Consider the following 20,694-nt stretch of genomic DNA (forward strand, 5'->3'; position numbering starts at 1 on the left):
CCTGCCCTAATACGCTTGTACTATATACAGCTTGCTCATAGCAGATGCCATGTGAAAAAAGCCCCAAATATTCGAGAAAGATGCCGTCGAGTGAGCACTGAAATATAAACATATAATCTCGAAGACGGTCGCCATCTTGCCTCGAAAATGCGAAACCTTCGGAATATCCGATACAATGCCTGGAACACCAGCACAAGTTTTGATGGCAGCGCCATTACGTCAAGTTGCTGGGACCCCGCGAAAGACGAGATTTTATGCACCCTCGGCCCAGACGCCAGAGACGGCCGCATCCGACTACTGAGGATCTTGGAGCATGTGAGAGCGTCCTCGATAGATGTGTAAGTGACCCCCCCTATCTGTCTTTTGTCACAAGACAGCGGGAAAACAAGAAGAAAAAACTCAAAAGATTTTGAGTGTATACAAGCACACACATGCAGGACGAGAGAAGGGGCTTACTAGGTGTTCAGTGAGTGCCAAGAAGTAGCCTCATGGGATGCTCCAAGTCCCAATCCAGACCTCGCTGTCGACAGGGTAGTGAGTCTGCATCATTTTGCCGACAGTTTGACAACATGTCTCGTCTTGGAAGGCGGCGATATTGTTGTTGTCGTGGAATCGGAGGGGCAGGCTTCATCGGACAGCGTCTATATCGAAATTAAAGGCTCTATCGATGAGGGTATCACTGCTGCCAGCTGGTCGCCTGATGAGGAGCTTCTGGCCATCACTACCAAAGCCAAAACTGTGGTTTTCATGAGTCGCACGTTCGATGGAATCACCGATGCGACCATGACAGCCGAAGACTTGAAAGCCTCGAAACATGTATCCGTAGGCTGGGGTAAGAAGGAGACACAGTTTCAGGGGAGAGGTGCCAAAGCACTCAAAGATCCCACGATACCCGAGAAAGTAGATCAGGGCATCATAAGTCCTGCTGACGATGGCAAAACTTCCATCAGCTGGAGAGGGGATGGTGCGTATGTTGCTATCAGCGCCATCGAGGACGGTATCCGCAGAGTTATACGAGTGTATTCTCGAGATGGTGTACTTGACAGCGCTAGTGAGCCCGTTGATCACATGGATAGTGCTCTAAGCTGGCGACCAGCCGGCAATTTGATGGCCAGTATCCAACGTCTCGAAGACCGAGTGGATGTTATTTTTTTCGAGAGAAATGGGTTAAGACATGGACAGTTTACCTTGAGACCTCCAGAGAATAGGACACTGACCGCGGATAAGATCGACTTATCGTGGAACTGTGATTCAACTGTCCTCGCAGTCACGCTCAGTGACAGGATTCAATTATGGACCATGGGTAATTATCATTGGTACTTAAAGCAAGAGGTTTTCACTACAAACCAGCCAACGGAAATTGTTTGGCACCCTGAAAAGCCACTTCGCTTTGGTGCTGCTATCGCGGGTAAGTTTGTGAAGCGATGTTGCAAGATGTCTGATTCTAAAGCGAGATTTAGGTAAGCTTATACAAGCGGAGTACATCTTTGAGGTCGCCCGTGGCTCGCTCAGTCCACCATATGATTATGGTGCTGTTGCCGTTATTGATGGCCAGAACCTCAAAGTCACCCCCTTCCGAACAGCAAATGTGCCACCTCCCATGGCAATGTTTGAGCTCCCTATTTCGTCCTCCGCTATCGACGTAGCATTTTCACCAGCCAACAACTTCATGGCCGTCCTTCATCAAACTGGTGTTGATCTGTATGAGTGGATAACTCAGCAGCAAAGGTCATTGTGTCCACGCCTTATCGGCACCACAGAGTTTGCTAAGGAACATCTCGGAGATCATCTTTTACCACTGCAAATCTCCGTAACTGAAACATTCAGTATTCATTGTCTCTGTTCGGGCGGTGAAGGACCTTTGATATTTTCTCGGGGCTTCGATCCGTTTAGCGGTGAATTCTTACCGGGTACTACTATGTATTCAGGTTCTATCTTTGGCTTCTCGCGTTTAACGCAAGCAATTTCCGAAGATGTAGTCGCTCAAGACGCACTTGGCAAACTCCATGGGGTTGCTAACCAGGTTGACGAATTATTTTCAGTCCGCCATAACTCCCAGCTTCCTTGGAGTGAGGTTATAGATCTAGCTGGCAATGTTGTTGCTATAGGGCTATCTCGAAATGGCCATCTTTACGCCAATACACGTCTCCTACTAAAGAATTGTACCTCATTCTTAGTTACACCAGCTCATCTGATAATTACTACGACGAATCATTTGCTAAAATTCATTCATTTGACCGATGTAGACTGTAAGTACTCAGATCTTCATTAATCTCGGCCATTCCTAATCTTTATTAGTGATGGAAGTACCCCCAGATGATCCCGAAACCGATGAAAGATGTCGGAGTATTGAGAGAGGCGGTAGGCTCGTCACAGCCATGCCCACCAATATGAGTTTAATATTGCAGATGCCTAGAGGTAATCTAGAGACAATATTTCCTCGGGCCATGGTTGTTGCTGGAATCAGGAAACTTATTGAGGCACTTGATTATGCCAAAGCCTTTGCTTTCTGCCGAACTCAACGCGTGGATATGAATATTCTCTATGATCATAAACCCGCACAGTTCCTATCTCATATTGGGCTATTCCTAGAGCAGATCCAAGACGTAGCAAACATAGATCTATTTCTATCATCTTTACGGTAAGTATCTTATTCGATGGCTACACGATGGTCGTTTACTAACGAGAATAAAAGCGATGAGGATGTTACTCAGACTATGTATCGGGATACGAAAGCATCCAAAGATGAAAGTCGAACGACCGAATTGTCAGCTGAACCAAATCTAGCTAGCGGAGACGTATCAAAGGTGAACATAATCTGTGATACAGTGTTGTCTCATCTTCAGTCCCGTAATACTATGGATCATGGAACATTGCAAAATATCATCACTGCTAACATTTGCAAATCACCACCTGCCTTTGAAGATGGTCTGCAAGTAGTTGCTACACTCATGAAAGAAGATGACAAGCTTGCTGAAACAGCTGTCGAGCATATATGCTTCTTAGCAGACGTGAACACATTATATGATGAAGCCTTGGGTCTTTATCACTTGGATTTGGCTCTCTTGGTGGCACAACAGTCCCAACGCGACCCTCGAGAGTATCTCCCATTCATCCAGAACCTGCATCAGCTTCCAGAACTGCGAATGAAGGTTGCCATCGACGACCATCTCAGCAGACATGAGAAATCATTGTCTCATCTTAAAGATATGAATGCACACAAAGAAGCGCAAGATTACACAGTCAAGCACTCCCTCTATTCAACGGCGTTGAAGCTTTATCGATATGATGCCACGAATCTTCCCCTTCTCAGGGGCCTATATGCGACATATTTAGAATCTAAGTCTAAGTATCGAGATGCAGGTCTCATCTACGAGTCATTGCAAGATTACACCGCAGCCACGCGCTGTTACCGCGCAGCGGGTGTCTCCTGCTGGCGCGAATGCCTCTTCGTCGCACACCAACAAACACCAGCCCTAACCCCGGACGCCCTTAATGAGCTGGCTACTACTCTCGCAGAGGCCGTCTACGAAGCCAAAGACTATGCAGCTGCAGCGACAATTCACCTCGAACACCTGGGTTCCCTTGAGGCTGCCATTCCTTGCTTGTGTAAAGGGTATCTCTTCGCAGACGCCATGCGACTGTGCATCCAACGCCAGAAGACATCACTCCTCTCCCTCGTCGACACCAGCATCGCAGATTCACTAGGAAGCACCACAGAGTTCCTCGCGGACTGCAAGTCGCAGCTCCTAGCACAAGTCCCCAGGATCGCAGAGCTGCGACGCAAGGCAGCCGAGGACCCCCTAGGCTTCTACGAAGGCGAGCGTGCAGGTGGCGCCGATGTCCCGGACGATGTATCGGTGGCCGCATCTTCGCGCGTCACGCACGGTGGTGCCAGCCTGTTCACGCGGTACACGGGCAAAAACAGTGTCGGCACGCTCGGCACAGGCGTCTCGCGCGCCACGAGCAAGAACCGCCGCCGCGAGGAGAAGAAGCGCGCTCGCGGCCGCAAGGGCACTGTCTACGAGGAAGAATACCTCGTCAACAGCGTGCGGCGCCTCGTCGAGCGCCTCGAGACCACGCGCCCCGACATCGACCGGCTTGTCGCTGCCCTCGTACGTCGATCCATGATCGATCGCGCCAGGGCCGTCGAGAGTCTCGCTGCTGAGGTCATCGAGGCGTGCCAGAAGGCTATCAAGGAAGTCTTTCCTGGCGGTAAAGAGGAAGAAAAGGAGGTGGAGCAGGGAGCTGAGGAGGAATGGAGGCCTATGGGCGGCGACGCCGTGTTTGCTGACGCCTTGGACGCTGCGTGGCGGAAGCAGGAACCGCCTGCCATTGCGGCGTTTGAGAGGATGTCGCTGCTTGGGTGATATTAGGAATCTTCGGTCGATTAGAGTCATGAGTGATGATCCGGTTGGTGAAAAAGAGGGAATACACGGGACGAAAATGGGCCTATAGGTCATGAAAAATGTTAAAATAACGAAGACAACAAAGAGAGATCGATGAAAATCACTTGTGCATCTGATAAGTTAGTATTTATAAAAAAAAATTTTAAAAAAAAAAAGGTTTCGAATATTTACGATATTTGAATTTTTGTTGATTCACCCTTCATGCGTGTGGCTAGATTGATGCCCGCAAAAGACGGGATGGTATATACATGTATGATACAGATCTTGGTTTAAACAAGGGGATGCGTGATCACATGTTTTATGTATCGTGAATACGATTAGTCTACAATTGGCCTGATCCCGGGCCAGCCAACCACCCCTATCAGCTACCAGAAAAGCTCCTATGTTGACGGCGGCGGAGGAGATGGATCTGCATTCGGACTTGTAGGAGGCGGCACGTCTGATGAGATGCCGGAGGAGGGCGGCAGGGCGTCCGAGACGCCGGCGGCATTGAGCGACCTCTCGCGGTTCTTGGCAATGACCTCGCCGATCTTCTCGAGCATCTCCACGGTGAGACGCGGCTTGCCCTTCTTCTTCTTCTTGTCGCGCTCGGCGCGGTGGAACTCCTGCAGCGGCGTGCGCATGCTCTCCATGAGCTTGGCGCGGTCCTTCTTCTTCTGCTCCTCGAGCTCGAGGCGCGCAATGTACTCGGGTTCGTGCCGCGTGCGGAAGCGGCTGTACTTGTTGCGCAGCTCGTCGATGACGGTCTCGGGCATCGGGGGCCGGAGGAGCGTGGGGACGAAGGTCTTCTGCTCGACGTCAATGCGCACGGTGTCGGCCGTGTTGACGGGGTGGTTGGGCTCTTCCTTGGGCGGCCACGGGATCGAGATGTTGAGGCCGGGAACCACGCGGTCCCAGCGCCGCCTGCCGGTTAATCGGTCTGTTACTAGGTTGCTAGGCAGTAATCGGTTGATGATTACATCGTTGGTTTTGCCGGTTGAGGGGTCGGTTATAGGGTGGACGAGCCGCACGGCAGAGACGGGTAATGGAAGCTCGATATTCGCGGCTATCATGCCGTCTTTTTGAAGATGTTCATTTAATACAATATTGCTCTATTTTCAAATTGCATGTCAATTATGGCTCCCTGGCAAAATATAATCTTTATTGCCAGCACATGCCCATGCAACAATACCGAAGAGGGCCGACTTACCTTATTCAGATCTTGGACTGTGACCTCCGCAGTGTCCTCGTTGATCTCACTTATCGTGCCTATACGCCCCTTGTCGGGGCCGTCTAGCAAAACGACTCGGTCTCCCTTGGCCAGGCAGAGCTGGTAAGCGCCACCGGCCCATTGACAGCGGGCATTGCGTACGGCGAGAGAGAAAAAACGAGTACCAGTGTACCGGACCTCGCTGACAGACCCAAAAGCGCCCTGGAAATCGCCAACATCGGCACGCGGCGCTATGGGGCCCATAGCCCAGTCATCTCGAACCATCTGCTTCCCCTCTTGAATCTCACCTAAAGCTCTCCTCACATGTTGGAGAGTTTGGGCCTTTGCATCCTTTTCATTTCGATTCCAGACTTTGGCCTTCTTGGCCTTCTTGCGCTTGGCGGCCACCCGCTCAGCGGTAGCCACACGGCGGAGGATCTTCTGCATCTTCGCTCACGACGATATGTGGACGGAATGTGGGGATTGGAGATTGGAGAGGATTGTCATGGAGAGGGGTACCAGGAGATCATGGCGCGTCGAGAGGAGGCCAGCAGGCTGAGTCGTCGTCTCGTGGGCTCGTACAGGTCGTTTTTTTCGTCGTCGAACCAATTTTTTGGGTAGCTCTACCACAGGTGGTCAAGACCTGCATTTAGAGACTTAATTGGCACGCGAACGTTGGAACTGCATTGAGCCAATCACACCTCCTAGATCTGCTACTCCACCCACGACCCGGAATATTCACCCGCCGCGCACCGACGAGCCATACCGTGCCGAATCAGGAGAGGATTTACTAGATACCGAGATGGAAATACCTACTCAATGTACTCCGTAGCGCCTATCTAATAAGTAGTACAGATACATCCGTAGGTACTGCATGTAGACATGCATCGATAATCGTATTGAAACCGCCGGCTTAACGCAGTGTACGCTATCCGGTGACCAACATTGGTAGCTTTCTCATCTCAAGGCAGGCTGAGGTTGGGTCCCGGCACCAAGCGCATAGGCTGTCGGCAATTATCTGAGTAGCCCAGCTGACGCTGCAACGTATTTGTTTGCTGGGAATTAAATGTCATACCTACCGAGCGAGTCACCTGCCTAGGTAGAAAGAGGTACAGTTGCCATTCGGCACTCAAACTTGAAGCTAAAGCCTAGATGCGAACAAGGCTTACTGTGTTATGTTGTTTACGTCTCACTACTGGCCATCTCTCTCGGCCTAAGCGTCTAACGGTGAGTTGTCACAGGTAGTCTGGTGATGAAAGACACCGATACCCCTATTTGCTCAAGGTGTAACATAGGTAGACTCCCAAACAGACATTGATTGCATACCAACTTCAAGAATGCCTACAAGAGAACTGATCAATGGTGATGTTGTTCCAGACGAAATCGGTATCCCCGTTCATTCTGAAGCAGGTAGGAGACTTATACCTAGACCTAGGTATATCAGTGCTGACGTAGTGCGCGTGCAACGGAGTGCGTTATAACCTATAAGCGATATTGGGAGACAAGGTCTAGAGCCATTAAAAGACGTATGCAACCCATATATTGACGACAGCTCATTTATCAGAATCTCCACAACAGTACCGTCAATACGGATGGGTGGACATTGCTCTAGGAAGAAAGGTAGCATGCGGAGGAGAGGCTGAGTCGTGGGCCATCAGCTGAGATGACGGAAGATTCCTCGAGTAGTTTTCAGGGGAAAAGAAAAGCAACAGAGGTGAAAGACACCAGTCATGGCAGAAGGCTTGTGATGATAATAAAAATCTTGCCCAAACCTATCTTGCTGTATTATTTGTTTCGAGAGCTCTCGATTAGTGTATACTTGCCTGCACGCTCGTGATATTGTGAATGTCTTCCAAGTGTGCCTAACTACGATACAGTGCCTGGTACTTCTGGGGTAGAGGATTTTACAGTGGATAAATGTCTACTTAGGTACAAGGTATGGTCTAGCGTGAGTTAGTGAGCACATTGCCTTGTCCTGGTCCAAGTGGGATGGGATGGTTTGGTTGCCTCAGCTCAAACCTATGGTCTGCTACGGTCATGGAAACGCAAAGGCCGCGCAACAAAAGGCGGCGCAATGAGTCTGTTTACCGGTTGGTAGGGTAGCCAGATTAGAGCTAGTGTATCCGCCGTTCTTTACTGGGCCCTGTCACGGTCCTATCCCACCAGGTGAGCACTTGGCGATTGTGCAAATCTTATGCGACTTGAACCCGTCCGTCTGGAACCATAAACGGTCCAGGCTGAAGCAAACGGTAGCTCTCTCTGGACTCAATTCCCGTTATAAGAAATCAGTCACATGTCTAAGGCAACCTTACCTAAGGCAGAGAGGCTTTACTGAAATATAATCAATCATCTTCACCTTTGTTATTGAACCTCTCACCTCTGGTACGTTCTTATGAACTCAGCCACTCAAGAGTCGGTGCTGTTCAAAATGGCCAACTAAGCTGATGGTATTGAGTAATCATAGGATTGTGCAGTTAAGGAAGAGCAACACCAAATACAAATTAAATTATCCTCTATGAGGTGAGTGTCAACTACCGGTATACTTGGATTCCCCCCTCCCCAAGAGCGATCAAGCATAACCGCTTGAACCTAGAGACACATGGAAGTATTGAATGAACCATTTGAGCATATGCATGCGTCAAAAATAAGTCTAGCGAGCCCAGGTCTATCCTGATATACTCCGTACTCACGTAGCTAAAAGAAAGACTTTCGTTTGTATCCGCAATCATCACCAGATTATAGTTAAGAAATATGTACGTATTCGTACGGACGGGACTACTTATAGATTCAACTATAACCAGGTACTATGATTAACCAGGGAAAAGGACCACCCTAGGGTATGATTTCAGTAGGCAAAGAGTCCTGACCTTTACGATAGCTTGGGACTGATGCTTGGACCAAGTATAAACACGATGCTGCAATGCAGGTCAAAGGTTTAATATCCTCCGTAGCCTCTGCAGACATGTCCGGATACCCAAGCTTGTTTCCATTTTAATGACTCTTGGATATTGCACCTGAACTAGAGAGATATTCATTCAAGAGGAGAGGAGTCGTTTATTTACCATTACACATCTACAACCAGTCAGGCAGTTTCATAGTAGAAAAGTAGTTCAGTTCATTACGGACTTGATTAATGCAGACGGATTTATGCAAAAACGGGGCGCACCAAGTGGCAGTGGCCTTTGGGGTGTTTTAGCTACACTAGTAGGGATAGGTAGGTAGCACCTGTACCCATCTCAAGTCCGTCCAAGTTAACTGAGTGGCAGTCAGATGAAGGGGTCAATACCTAGAGGATTCCCATTTTCATTTAACGAACTGTACCCAACAACCTGGTTGCAAGACCAACGCCTTGGGACAACCTGAGACACACACACAATTAAAGACAATAGCCCCGTTAAATTCATATCTTGACTACGATCCCTAGCTACATCTAGGTACATCAAGATGGATGCACTGTAATGCAAGTACCTGTAGAGGTAGGCAAAACATAGAGGTAGCCCATGGACTGGAACTTAATCTTTAAGTAGGTAGGTACTTAGATAGGTACCCCCATTTACTGACCTCAGGTACCTAGGGAGGGAGATAGTAGGTACTTAGAGATACCTAGGGATCTGCCTACAGGCACACCTGACAATGCATGCAGCTACGCATATGCCTAGGTATCTGTACTTACCAGGCCTCTGGCGGCGAACGGCGGGTTTACCTAGATACCTACCTACCTACCTATGTACCTGCCTACCGTAGGTACCTACCTACCTGTACCTACCTACCTACCTACAGTACACCTAAGCCCGATAACACAGGACAGTGACAGAACAACAGCAGCACGCACCGCACCTACTTACCAGCCTCTCTTGCTTGCCTAGACTAGGCCGTTCTGGCTGTTGTACCCTTTCCAGGTCATTCATTCAATTGAGCAGCACCTCGAAACCTTCTTCTCTTTCCATCCACCTCTCAAGTTTCCCCATCTCTACTTCTCTACTTCTCTTCCATCATCGGACGAGAGAGACAACAGCTTCATCTTCTTCCACCAACAACCCCCTCGCCCGGTTCTCCCTCGCCTGCGGTTTTTACCGTCAAATCCGCTGAGTTTGCCAGAGCCCCAGACACGCCAGCCAGCCTTCGGTTACCCCTAATCCTCCTACTCTACTGCCTTTGCCTCTAATCCATCAATCGTCGCCATGGCTGAGATTCGCCGAAAGCTTGTCATCGTCGGTGACGGTGCCTGCGGTAAAACCTGTTTGTTGATGTTTGTTGCCTCCCAGCCCGCCTCTCCATGCCCTCCATTCCGCTGACCGTCTCTTTCACAGCGTCTTCTCCAAGGGTACTTTCCCTGAGGTAAGAATACCTCCGTCATCGTTTTCTTGCAACAATGCCAAGCCAAGAACGGCCGCCCGCGTCATAGCCAACACGATCCCCCCGTGTCCCATCCACCAACCCGCTCTACAGCCTGCTGTCTCGCGTCTTCTCCCGTTCACCATAACGTGCATGTAGCATCGCGTCCTTTGAAGTCTTGTACCATGCCAAACTGGTTTACAGATTTATTGATATTTTGATGTCCAGGTCTACGTCCCCACTGTCTTCGAGAACTACGTCGCCGACGTCGAGGTTGATGGCAAGCACGTCGAGTTAGCCTTGTGGGATACGGCTGGCCAGGAAGACTACGACCGTCTTCGACCTCTATCCTACCCTGACTCCCACGTCATCCTCATCTGCTTTGCTATTGACTCTCCGGATTCTTTGGACAACGTTCAGGAAAAGGTAATGCACATTCATTCATATTCATCCTCCCTGATTTAGACAAGGGCGTACAACAGCTGACACGTGCTTGCTTTCATAGTGGATTTCTGAGGTTCTTCACTTCTGCCAGGGTCTTCCTATCATCCTTGTTGGCTGCAAAAAGGATCTCCGCTACGACGCCAAGACCATTGAGGAGCTTCGCAAGACAAGCCAGAAGCCTGTCTCCCCTGAAGAGGTAAGTCTCACACAATTGTGACTGGCACCATTGTCACATTGTGCAAGCCCAAACAGCCGGTTCATTTCGCCCGCCCTGCCTAGACCGCGAATGGCTAATATTTGTATTGTAGGGTGAGGATATCCGCAAGAAGATTGGTGCCTACAAGTACCTAGAGTGCTCAGCCAAGACCAACGAGGGTGTCCGGGAGGTCTTCGAGCATGCTACCCGTGCTGCTCTCCTCTCCCGCTCCCGCCCCAAGAAGCACTCCAAGTGCATGATCCTCTAAATCGATCTTAAATACCTGTTGATGATACCTTTGATATCCCGGCCTGATTCAGCATCGTCTTTGAATCTCAGTTGCGGGCAACGTACCCAGATGATCAGGATTTAAGCGGACGGAAGAGTGAAAGCGGTTCTGCATCATGGTTTTTCGGCTGGAGTTTGGTCTGTCAACTCTCGCATCTACTCTCCGGCAGGCGTGCAACTTAGGTTGGCTTTCACACACCTTGTAGTTATGACTACAAGACTAATAGTGACAAGCGGTGGTTCTTGGGGCACTCCATCAAGAGAGGCCTGAGGATATGAACACGAACTGCTATTAGAGGAAGAGGAGGCTGCGAGGGAGGTGGAATTTGCGCTTTGTGCGTGTATGCGTGCGTGCGTATGAGAAGTCTGGCGAGTTCAACCCAAGAGAATACGGCTATATCATAAACCTTTCTCCTTTTCACTGCTCTCCAAACTGTTCCGTGTTAAATCAACTGGGGACGGATGCTTGTTCCTAGGGTTACTCTTTTCTATCTGTTCTTTCTTCGTCCAGTATGGTTTGATAATGCACATGGCTTGGTTTTCCTGATCTGATGGCGTTCACATAGTTTATCTCAGTCGCAACGATACTGATCTGGACAAGCCTCCTTCTAACGCATGCGTAATATTATGACCTCAGCTTGTGTCGTTAAGGACTTAACCATCGTATGATACTATCAAGTCAGCGATCTGCTGACGGTACAGTTCACTAACAATGCGCATCTTGGTAGTCCTAGTCCCTTGACGAAGTCATTATTGCGAATACGCATGGTTCACTGTGCACCCACTATTGGATCTGGAGTGTCTTATAGTTTATCTTTTCCCCAGTAGATTTGCTCTTTACTCATCATTATCCAACCCCTTTGCTATTTGTGCTTACGGGCTTCTAACATTATTTCATTTCATGAATAGAAGACTGAAAGGGTTGACTCATAACGGGGTGATATGTAGATTAATATTATCAGTGTTTGAATTAAGTTAATGGGATTTCTTCAAGAGGGTTTGAGTTTCTTTGTGATGTATTTCACTTTTCACAGGTCCCTCTCCGTTTACTTTTCACTTGGTTGCTTCTATCGTTCACTTATATCATGGGTTTGTTTTGTTTATTGGTTCTTCATGGGTTTATTTCTTGGTTTTATTTGGGTTCTGTTCTGTTCGCTTGCTGGGTTGGATGTTACATCTTGTCATGCATATGTCCCCCTTCTTCCTGGTGATTGACTACTTTGTCTGTATGTCCTGCTGCCCCTGGATAATAGGAAAATTTGGACGAAATGGAATGGAATGGAATTGAATTGAAGCACTGCCTCTCCTCTCTTCTCTTCTCCCTTGACCCCTTGGCTACCGAGTGTAGATGGTGCGCTTCATGGATTTAGTTGGGGCAAGTCTATGTAAGAACGTAGTTGTTAGTTTCATGTGCTTTCTTTTCATAATCCTGTTATGTGCCGTTTGTTGGTCTGTTTGTTTAAATGAATGCTGCCTTTCTAAGATTGTGCCATGACCCTAGATGCGCAACGCCGTTCGTATTGGAGTCCTTAGGTCTGTGTGTTTGTTGTTGTTGATGTTGTTGATGTTTCTAATAATAATCTCCAATGGAAGAGAGGGATGGGAAGGGACGGGAAGGGAAGAGAAGAGAAACTTACAGCGCCGCATGCGCCGCAGGTCTTGCTCTCCCCGGAGAAGGAGACACCGCACTTGGGACAGCATGAGTTATGCATATTTGCTGGTTGTGGTGGATGTAGTGTGTTGGTTATTTGTCTGTTATTTATCTTATTAGTCAAGTGCTCATTGAATTATCTTACTGTATCTTGAGTCTAATAGGGTTGTGTCTGAGCAGATATGAAGATAGATGATGGGTGATTGTTTGCTTGTTGGGCTGTTGGGAGAGAGCAAGTAATGGACTGCCTTGTCTGGCTAACTAGTTCCATGTTGCAATAGCTAGGCAATCTAGCTAGTCTTTTCCATCTCTAGCATCACACACCTTTCGGCTGGGTATGTAGGTATGTTGAAGAGAGAAATTGTTGATATACGATGGAAGTAAATAAGCCAAAGGAAGACTCACCAGACAGGAACGTAGTGTAATGTAGTGTAGAGTGAAGCTTCGCAAAAGGCAAGAGACAGTGGATGACGACAAAGTTGTAGATAGAAGGGATTGTTCTTTATTATACCGTGTCTTCGGCTCCTCACTTATATATTCGATTCGCCTAACTCCCATGATCTAGTTTCCTTCCACACATATCCATCCATCCATTCATCCCTCTCTCTCTACCCACCCACATCAACCCCCCATCTACCTAGAAGCGGGGTTCGGGGCACCATTCCACTCTTCGCACTACCTACATCACACACATCACGCCCTTTTGCTCTAGTTGGTGATACGACAGCTGCTGCTGTGTTGCCCTGCCCTGCCCGGTTTCTATAGTTATTGGGTAGGGCGGTAATAATAGGAAGCTAGCCCTGGCTGCCTAGATACATACTGTAGATAGGATGATGTGACTTATCTGCCTGCCTGCCTACTCCCCTCTCCATACCTCCATTATGTAGATCAGGTGGGTTAGAACCATCGAACCTGGGCCTCATGGATGGCTTGGTGGTGGTGTGGATAGAACCGGCTACATCTCTTAGCCAATTCCTTCGTTTGGTCATTTGATGGGCTGCTTTGGTATATGTGTGTGTGTGGAAGCCTATCTAGATGTAGAGTACCTAGTGTACCTAGCGTGAAGTGTATCTGTCTAATCTAGAGCACCCTATCTTGATCTTGAAGGTCTCAACTGTATCGCGTTGCCGCTTACTTTACGCTATCACGATGTTCTGATCTGGTACATTCATCGTTAGATAAAGCTCTTGTTCCTACGTCATACCCGGCATCTAATATCTGTATCTACCCATCTCATGATTCCTCGGGTGGACCGGAGGTGCCCGTTCTCGTACGTGCGTATCCATGGTATTAATTAATCCCGAACTTCGTGGCCTGTCTCGTGCTGCACGAAGGGACCGAGGATCTCCGGCCCCGCGCGTCGATGCTGCGCATTCACTTCACATGCTCTTGTATGCCACGGCAGCTTTACCATTAGGTAATATAATCGAATATCAGCACATATTCAAGCCTCTGTATCTGCTGTAATACCTACCTAGTACTATAGCAATCTACCACGCGTCTGTACAAATTTACCTCTCCTCGTGTTATATACCTAGCTCTACCTAGGTAGGTAGTTATATCGAAGTACCTATTCAGCCTACCTGGGCAAGAATCCGTACATCACAGTCAAGGGAACCGGGCTCGGGCGAACCAAGAAAGTCCACAACGCCGCGCTAAGCGACAGAAGCCGCTCAGGGACACGGGACGAATCCCTTCAATGCCCTTCGGTATCAGATTCTCCCTCTCACATGTCTATGTGCCAACACACGCCAGTTAGAAACCAGTCTAGTGTGAGTCCCTTCTCTGTCCTTATACCGAAGCCAAGTCAGGTAAGGTCTGACGATGATTATCAAACAGTAGGTATCGTCAAGTAATATCCAGCGATTCTCGGCTTAGCACTGTAGTACTCTAAGTACACTTACCTATCTACCTGCCCCCATGTGCCCGTGAGCGAGCGAGTGCTACGTGTTGATAATGCGCCTCGATCAATTGGGCGCCCCGCGCCCCGCGCTGCGCAATACCAAATCGTAGTGCATATTAGTTTCAAGTAAGTCATGGCTGCTTACATCTTGCTTCGAATGTTCCGCCGCAGGGGGAGATGATTGGTTTCTAAATACGCCTTCGGTATTCCAAGAGAACACGTGAATAGTAGATGTAGATAATAGGTTCTGTAGAGAGGTATGCCTATCTAGCTAGGACTTGGCCTTCCACATCTAGAGGGAAAGCGTCACAGCGTCGATGATCTGTAACGGCGGATTCCGGGTGATGGGAAAAGGCGAACGGATCATTCATCATTCCTCATGCTTGCGTGTCATATTTCTTATGCTTAGTGTAGTCCTACGAGTCCTAGCTTTCAATAGGACTCCCACGTGGTTCTAGGACACCGGAAATAAAAAGTTATTTGAAAAGCGAGCCTTGAAATAGGAAACAAACAGTTGGCTAGCTCTGATCGCAAAGCTTAGATCATTGAATCAACTTGTATAGAAATCTAGCTCTGTATCGGGGTTTGTTTAATTACCGTTCCCTCTAAATATACCCCCTTGGCTATGTCATGAAGCCACCACTGCCAACAGCCAAGTTGACGCCAAAGGACCTAATCTTTTCCCCCCAAACCTAGTATAAACAAACCGCTGAGATGTCTAGCTAGGGGCAAATACAAAAAGATGCCTATGATGCTACAAATACATTTTTATGCCTCGTGTCAGGAAAAAAACGCCTCTAAACGCACTTGGCAGGCTCACCTCCGCCTATAAAGGAACAAGTCAGTTTTTTACGGACTGAGTAAACGCCTAAGCAGGGATTGACACTTTACCTTTTATCATCTGTGCACCCGTCTGCAACACGCTGATGAACATGATGATACACCCAAAGGCAACGACGGCCATGGCGACGTATGTCCGCCAGGACCGGGAACTCAGCTTGATATAGCACAGAGGCGGCAATATATACGCTAGTGCAGCAGCGCTCGTGGCACCGACGAGCTCGAAGACGATGCCTAGATCGCATGTGAATAAACTCAGCACCATAGCCGAGACGACGAGTGCCGAACTATAAATGAGATGCAGGTTCATGTTGAAGGGTTCGTCGGGGAACCAATAGTTGAGCATGACCTCGCGGCAGACGAAGGCCTCTAGGGGTAATGTAGTGAGCATGTTCAAGCCGAAGCACAACCTCGCAATCGTCACCATGGTATTATCGGCGGGGAAATTGTTGAGAACATTGCCCAGCGTCTTGTCGCCGAACGTTAGGAAGCCCGCCAATGCCATGACTAGACATGCAATCATGGAAATGCCCGTGGAGTAATGCGTCACAGTCGCGAACCGGTCTATCGTGGGAGTCTTGAGAGAACCGTATATTAGGAGGGAATTATGCTGGCAAACGAAAGCTAATGATAAGAGTCAGCCATGATCAAGCACATGTGGACTTCCCATACTTACCAAATGAAATGACGCCTATAGCCTGGAATATGCCACTGTTGATCGTAAGCAGTGGAGTGCTAAAAGAACCCCTATCTGCCAGGGGAGTAAGGGCACCTTGTATCACAACAGTAGTTACGATTATGCCCATGCTTATGAGAGCGAGTGTGCTCGCCTTTGCCAACTACATAGCCCCCGTCAGCCCATCATATTGAAGTAGAGAGTGTATGTGCAAGTCTTGTCAGGACAGGATAACGTACTTTGGCAATATCTCTATATAATGTTAAGGGGTAACTAATACCCAATATGAAAATGACAATGACAGCTCTTCTGTCCCCCAAGAGACTAAGAACAGGAATTTCGTGTAGATTCGGCCAGATGGCACGGAAGACGGGAGGAATAGAGTCGCCCACGATGACGCCAAAGGCCACCATGCCGCCGAACGCAAAAGCCCACTGAGCGACGCTGATGGCGATCAGACCAGTCTTGCCGAAGCAGTGCTCGACCGTGCCCTGGAAACTGCTGGCGCCGCTCAACTTGCTATTGATGACGATGAGGCGGATGGTCCAGTCGATGACGACGGTCAAGCCGACGAGTAGCACGATACCTGCGATGAGGCCGGCATCCTTGAAGGCGTACGGCTGTCCGATGATTCCGGCGCCGATGATGCTATTTGCCATGTTCATAAAGGCTGATCGTAGCCCTGACTTGGGCCGAACACGCTCACGCTCAGCCCATGAATGGACATCGTCGTCTGATAAGTTGTTGGCTACTGTCACGGACGGGGCTTCGATGTCTGTCAGGAGTGGTCGGCGCGAGGTGCGGTCCCGTCCACCACCGCTCTCAGGTTCTTGATCGAAGTAGTCAAAAGATTCGAGTGGGTGGATAGAGTCGATAGAGTTGTTTGTGCTCGTACCATTGGCAGCAGGCGGGATGTTGGTAGGTGTAAGATCAAAGCGCACTCGATTCGGCGTTCTCGGGGTTCGGGGACCTTGGGAATCATGACCAGGGCCATGGTCGTTGCTGATATGACCTGGATGCACTATGATGCCGTCGTCACTGTCGTCCTCGAGATCGTCATCTTCGCCGTCCGACTCGCGACCGGCGAGCAGGCCGTGACGTTCTTCGTCGTTGGGGGGGGCGGCGTTGGGATGCGAGTCGCGTTGGTGGTTTGCGCCGTCGGTGGGTTGCCCGTTTTGGGAGCTGCGGTTCGTGGCCTTGGCCATTGTGCTTGGTTGTCTTATCGTGGAAGCATCGTGCGCAAGGCTGGGTGATCTATGACTGTCCAGCCAGTAGACACATTGTTTGCTTCGCAAGCTGACGTTTTGGAATTTGGACAATGTAAGCTAGCAATCATCCTTGTCAGAGCAAGTGCAGTTTCAACAGTCCCATCCTACGCAACTGGCGTTGTACTCAGTGCCCAGACTGAAGTACCCAGCCTTAGATACATACTACCTCTAAGTACATATGTAGGTACCGGTACCCCTGAGTCTGCCCTGAGAGAGCCACGCCGCTTTTAGCCTCCTGTCTGGCCTGATATGAACCAAAATATACATAATCTGAAATACACTACGTACCTACTAATTGCACAAATATATATACCGTTGATTATAAAAAAACGGATTTTAGTAGTTATGCATTTCAGAACGGTCCGTTTGAGCGACTTCTTACCCTACGTCAATTCGCCTACTTAAACTGTTTAGACCGTTTCTCTCTGCATAAGATAATGCATACAATATAGGTACTGTAAATGTATATGGCCCGTTTTAGTTACATAGTAGAGTCTGGGAGAGCTAGAGAAAAGGCAGCAATTGCGCTAAGCTTAGTTCGGTGCATACTTGGCATTTGGACATTCCCCTTATCTCTTATCGCTGATGAATGAATTGAGCCCCTGAATTGAGCCGATCGAAACCACTGCTACAACATTGCTGATGAAAGTTCAACTAGTAGTGAGAAAGTATCAAGCTTCCTTGGAGGAACTAACAATAGGCCTAAAATGTGATCATTCACAGATACACAGCCTGTTAAATAAAGACGTACAAGGCTCAATTAGTTGTAAGAGTTGTAGAGTAAACGACCATCAAATAGTACTGCATATCACAAGTTAGGCAGCTTAAAAGCCAGGGCACAAGAGGAAGACAGCTGTGAAGCGAATGTATCTTTGCTTATTACATAATCTCTAGATATAAACGACCCGGCGACTATTTACAGATATATATGTCACTGGCTTTATCTGCTCGCTGACTCGTACTTAGATTTCCTCCTGTAAACTGCCGTAAACTCACTACTTTGCTTCGACCAACATCATGGGTATCGTTTTTTTAGTCTCTTTCTGCTAGCGTCCACTACATAGAACCCAGTAACTGATATGTGCGGGCTGTTTTGTGCCGTAGTGCCATGGGCACGGGAGAAATTTCCTTATGTTCAGTAGCGGATTCGTGTTCAGGTCGGGCGTAGTATTTCTTGGCGTACTAGCAAACCACCATCACCGTTGAGAGCACCACCGCTAATAAAGCTGCGGAGCATCCCAGGCTGAGCTTGCTTGCGGGTGAATCCGGCTCAGCATCACCCGTTGACTCGGGGGACGTGTCCGCAGATGGCGTTTCGTGTCCGTTTAATCCTGCTGAATCAGTCGGAACGGCGGTGGAAGCCGTGTCTGATGGAACGTCGACCGCAGACGTTCCCGTGGGCACTGTAGTGGTGGTTGTACTTGGTTGAGTGGTCTCCGGGACTGCCTTGGCAGCAAATCCTACGATTCATTAGCCGCACGATCTAGGAGGTGTAGTTGAGCCATCGTTTGTGTGAAACTTACCAATTCGCCCGTTGTCCACATCGAAGACGCTGTAGACGTTCTTCAAGAACACGTCCCCAAGCAACCAACCACCAGAGACATACTCGATTCCGTAAATGTTGCCCGTGCAGGCGCCATCGCTGTTGGGTCCGGAGATGAGGTCTTTCGAGGACACGTTCCAGTTCTCTCCTGAGAAAGTGAAGGCGAGTTGCTTATCGGTATCACAGGGAACAGTGTATGTCGATCCGTCACTCGAGGACGAACCAGGAATTAACTTGTACATGGCTTCGACGTCCTCTGGGGGCCCGAACACAAAGCTCGTGCCAGTGTCAATGTAGGCTGACCTGCCCTTGATTCCAGCTGATTCACCACTAACCGTAATGTCGTCCATGGTAATAGTCCAGGAGCTGTCCGATTTGACAGGTGAATAGGTAATATCACCTGTGTACTTGTCTGGGTTTAGTGCGCCAAAGACGATCTCACCGTCATTCGTGCCATCCGAGCTCCTCGACAAGCTGATGCCAAAAATGTTCGAATCGATCAACTTTGCGTCGTTGACGGCGCTCAGCCATGTGTTGGAGCTGGTAGCCAGACCGAGGATACCATCGAATGGGAACTGGACAAATTGATCCGACGTGGTATTGGCAACACCGAAAGCTAGTGTTACTGAAAGCCCGGCTAGAGATAAGCTGTCTTCGATTACGTGGCCGCGGACAGAGCCAGTGCCGTAGTCCACGGAATAAGCCCTGCCAGTGTCGTTATATGTTTTCGAGTCCTCTGGGCCGAACGTGTTGTGTATGGCGCATGATTTCGACGTGCAACCTGAGCCCATTACCCAGGTTGTGCTTGCACCAGTGTCGAGAAGCATGTAGAGTCGCTTCGCCTCCGAGCCGAGCTCGACCTCAGCAAAGTATGAGTAGTCGGTCCCGTCTTGGTCAATACCTGCGCTGTTCTTGAAGGTTGTGTCTTGGGCCCTAACAACCTGGTATCCAGTGGCCCTTTCGGCAATTGTGATGTTGTCGTCTACATCTTCATCAACACCTCCGAAAGATCGAGGGAACTTATCAGACTATATTGGACCAAAGGTGAGCAGGAGATCGCGGGTTAAAACATACAAAGGATACTTACGGAGGTAGCCTTCTTAACCAGCCTAAATGTAACGAATCCCTTTGAAGCTGGATCATCATCTAGGGTTCTGACTTTGTGTTGTCCTTCAAGTGAACCTAGCACTATCGCGTATATACTCGTGACCCATAATGACAGCTGAAACAAATTGAAGACTCGATGCATCTTGATACACCCAACACCAACTCAACCGAGCCTCTTACTCAGTCCAGCTGCCTTTTCTCCAAAACACCACTCTCACGGCAGTTGCAATTTGTGTCAATTCCGGTTCGGTAAGCGTAGTGAATCTATCGTCTAAAGCGAGAGTACAGTCTAGAGCCAGTAGCTTTTAAGCGGCCGATCGCGCGTTAACGACGTTGAGATCCGGACGTATATATCTATGTGTAAAAAGCAGGCGACCGAGTGCCAGACTCCGAGTGCCGAGATTATGCGATGTCAAAGCTATAGGGCGTCATTGGTGACATTAAAAACGATAGGTTGGTCAAATCGACGTGTTGAGGACGTCGACAAGAGAGACCGCAAGCGAGAGGATGAGCGAAAAGAAGGGTTCCGCAAAGAAAAGTCCGATGACGAGGAATGTAGGGCCTTGATAGGGACACTAGGAGCGAGGATCGCTATTCAATATATAGCGACTTGGATTCCAAGACAGAGATGCGGTTATAATGAGACAAAGAAATGTATGTATGGGCGCCACTGTCTATCCCCGAGTCTTGGTGGCGAAGCTAAGAGGCACAGAGATACAGCAAGAAAAAAACACACACACAGGAATAGATTAACCGTTAGTTATTATGACGCATTAGTTTAAAATAACACCAACGACGACACAAGCCTCAACTCTCAAGACTCGGAGGGGGGCGGGACAGAGTCG

At 48.8% G+C, this 20,694-nt stretch overlaps 5 protein-coding genes across 5 annotated transcripts; 3 read left to right on the top strand and 2 right to left on the bottom strand.

Annotated features, from left to right (window-relative positions):
* Nucleotides 1-4: 4 nt before the first annotated feature.
* F5B22DRAFT_612698 (IKI3 family-domain-containing protein) lies at nucleotides 5-4,564 on the top strand. The gene is made up of 5 exons (XM_047975356.1): nucleotides 5-338; nucleotides 468-1,408; nucleotides 1,461-2,249; nucleotides 2,299-2,641; nucleotides 2,696-4,564. Exons 1-5 carry the CDS (start codon nucleotides 148-150, stop codon nucleotides 4,368-4,370), a joined length of 3,939 nt encoding a protein of 1,312 aa, XP_047829498.1. The 5' UTR covers nucleotides 5-147; the 3' UTR covers nucleotides 4,371-4,564.
* A 2-nt stretch (nucleotides 4,565-4,566) lies between these two features.
* On the bottom strand, nucleotides 4,567-6,390 carry F5B22DRAFT_612700 (uncharacterized protein). The gene is made up of 2 exons (XM_047975357.1): nucleotides 5,599-6,390; nucleotides 4,567-5,500 (listed from the first exon to the last, which is right to left on the bottom strand). Exons 1-2 carry the CDS (start codon nucleotides 6,043-6,045, stop codon nucleotides 4,790-4,792), a joined length of 1,158 nt encoding a protein of 385 aa, XP_047829499.1. The 5' UTR covers nucleotides 6,046-6,390; the 3' UTR covers nucleotides 4,567-4,789.
* Nucleotides 6,391-9,594: 3,204 nt separating this feature from the next.
* F5B22DRAFT_279972 (Rho type small GTPase) lies at nucleotides 9,595-11,366 on the top strand. The gene is made up of 6 exons (XM_047970276.1): nucleotides 9,595-9,847; nucleotides 9,909-9,936; nucleotides 10,162-10,359; nucleotides 10,439-10,573; nucleotides 10,686-11,044; nucleotides 11,096-11,366. The coding sequence occupies exons 1-5, from the start codon at nucleotides 9,780-9,782 to the stop codon at nucleotides 10,839-10,841; spliced, it is 585 nt and encodes a 194-aa protein (XP_047829500.1). The 5' UTR covers nucleotides 9,595-9,779; the 3' UTR covers nucleotides 10,842-11,044; nucleotides 11,096-11,366.
* Nucleotides 11,367-11,948: 582 nt separating this feature from the next.
* F5B22DRAFT_612707 (uncharacterized protein) lies at nucleotides 11,949-13,008 on the top strand. The gene is made up of 2 exons (XM_047975358.1): nucleotides 11,949-12,613; nucleotides 12,918-13,008. The coding sequence occupies exons 1-2, from the start codon at nucleotides 12,363-12,365 to the stop codon at nucleotides 12,940-12,942; spliced, it is 276 nt and encodes a 91-aa protein (XP_047829501.1). The 5' UTR covers nucleotides 11,949-12,362; the 3' UTR covers nucleotides 12,943-13,008.
* A 2,275-nt stretch (nucleotides 13,009-15,283) lies between these two features.
* F5B22DRAFT_637339 (aspartic peptidase domain-containing protein) lies at nucleotides 15,284-19,991 on the bottom strand (the record flags this gene model as incomplete). The annotated part of the gene is made up of 6 exons (XM_047977427.1): nucleotides 15,284-15,879; nucleotides 15,932-16,094; nucleotides 16,171-16,977; nucleotides 18,400-18,659; nucleotides 18,723-19,770; nucleotides 19,830-19,991. 6 exons carry the CDS (start codon nucleotides 19,989-19,991, stop codon nucleotides 15,284-15,286), a joined length of 3,036 nt encoding a protein of 1,011 aa, XP_047829502.1.
* Between the last annotated feature and the right edge of the window lie 703 nt (nucleotides 19,992-20,694).

Source organism: Xylaria bambusicola (assembly GCF_022495145.1).
Source record: "Xylaria bambusicola strain CBS 139988 unplaced genomic scaffold F5B22scaffold_30, whole genome shotgun sequence".
NCBI classification, from domain to species: domain Eukaryota; kingdom Fungi; phylum Ascomycota; class Sordariomycetes; order Xylariales; family Xylariaceae; genus Xylaria; species Xylaria bambusicola.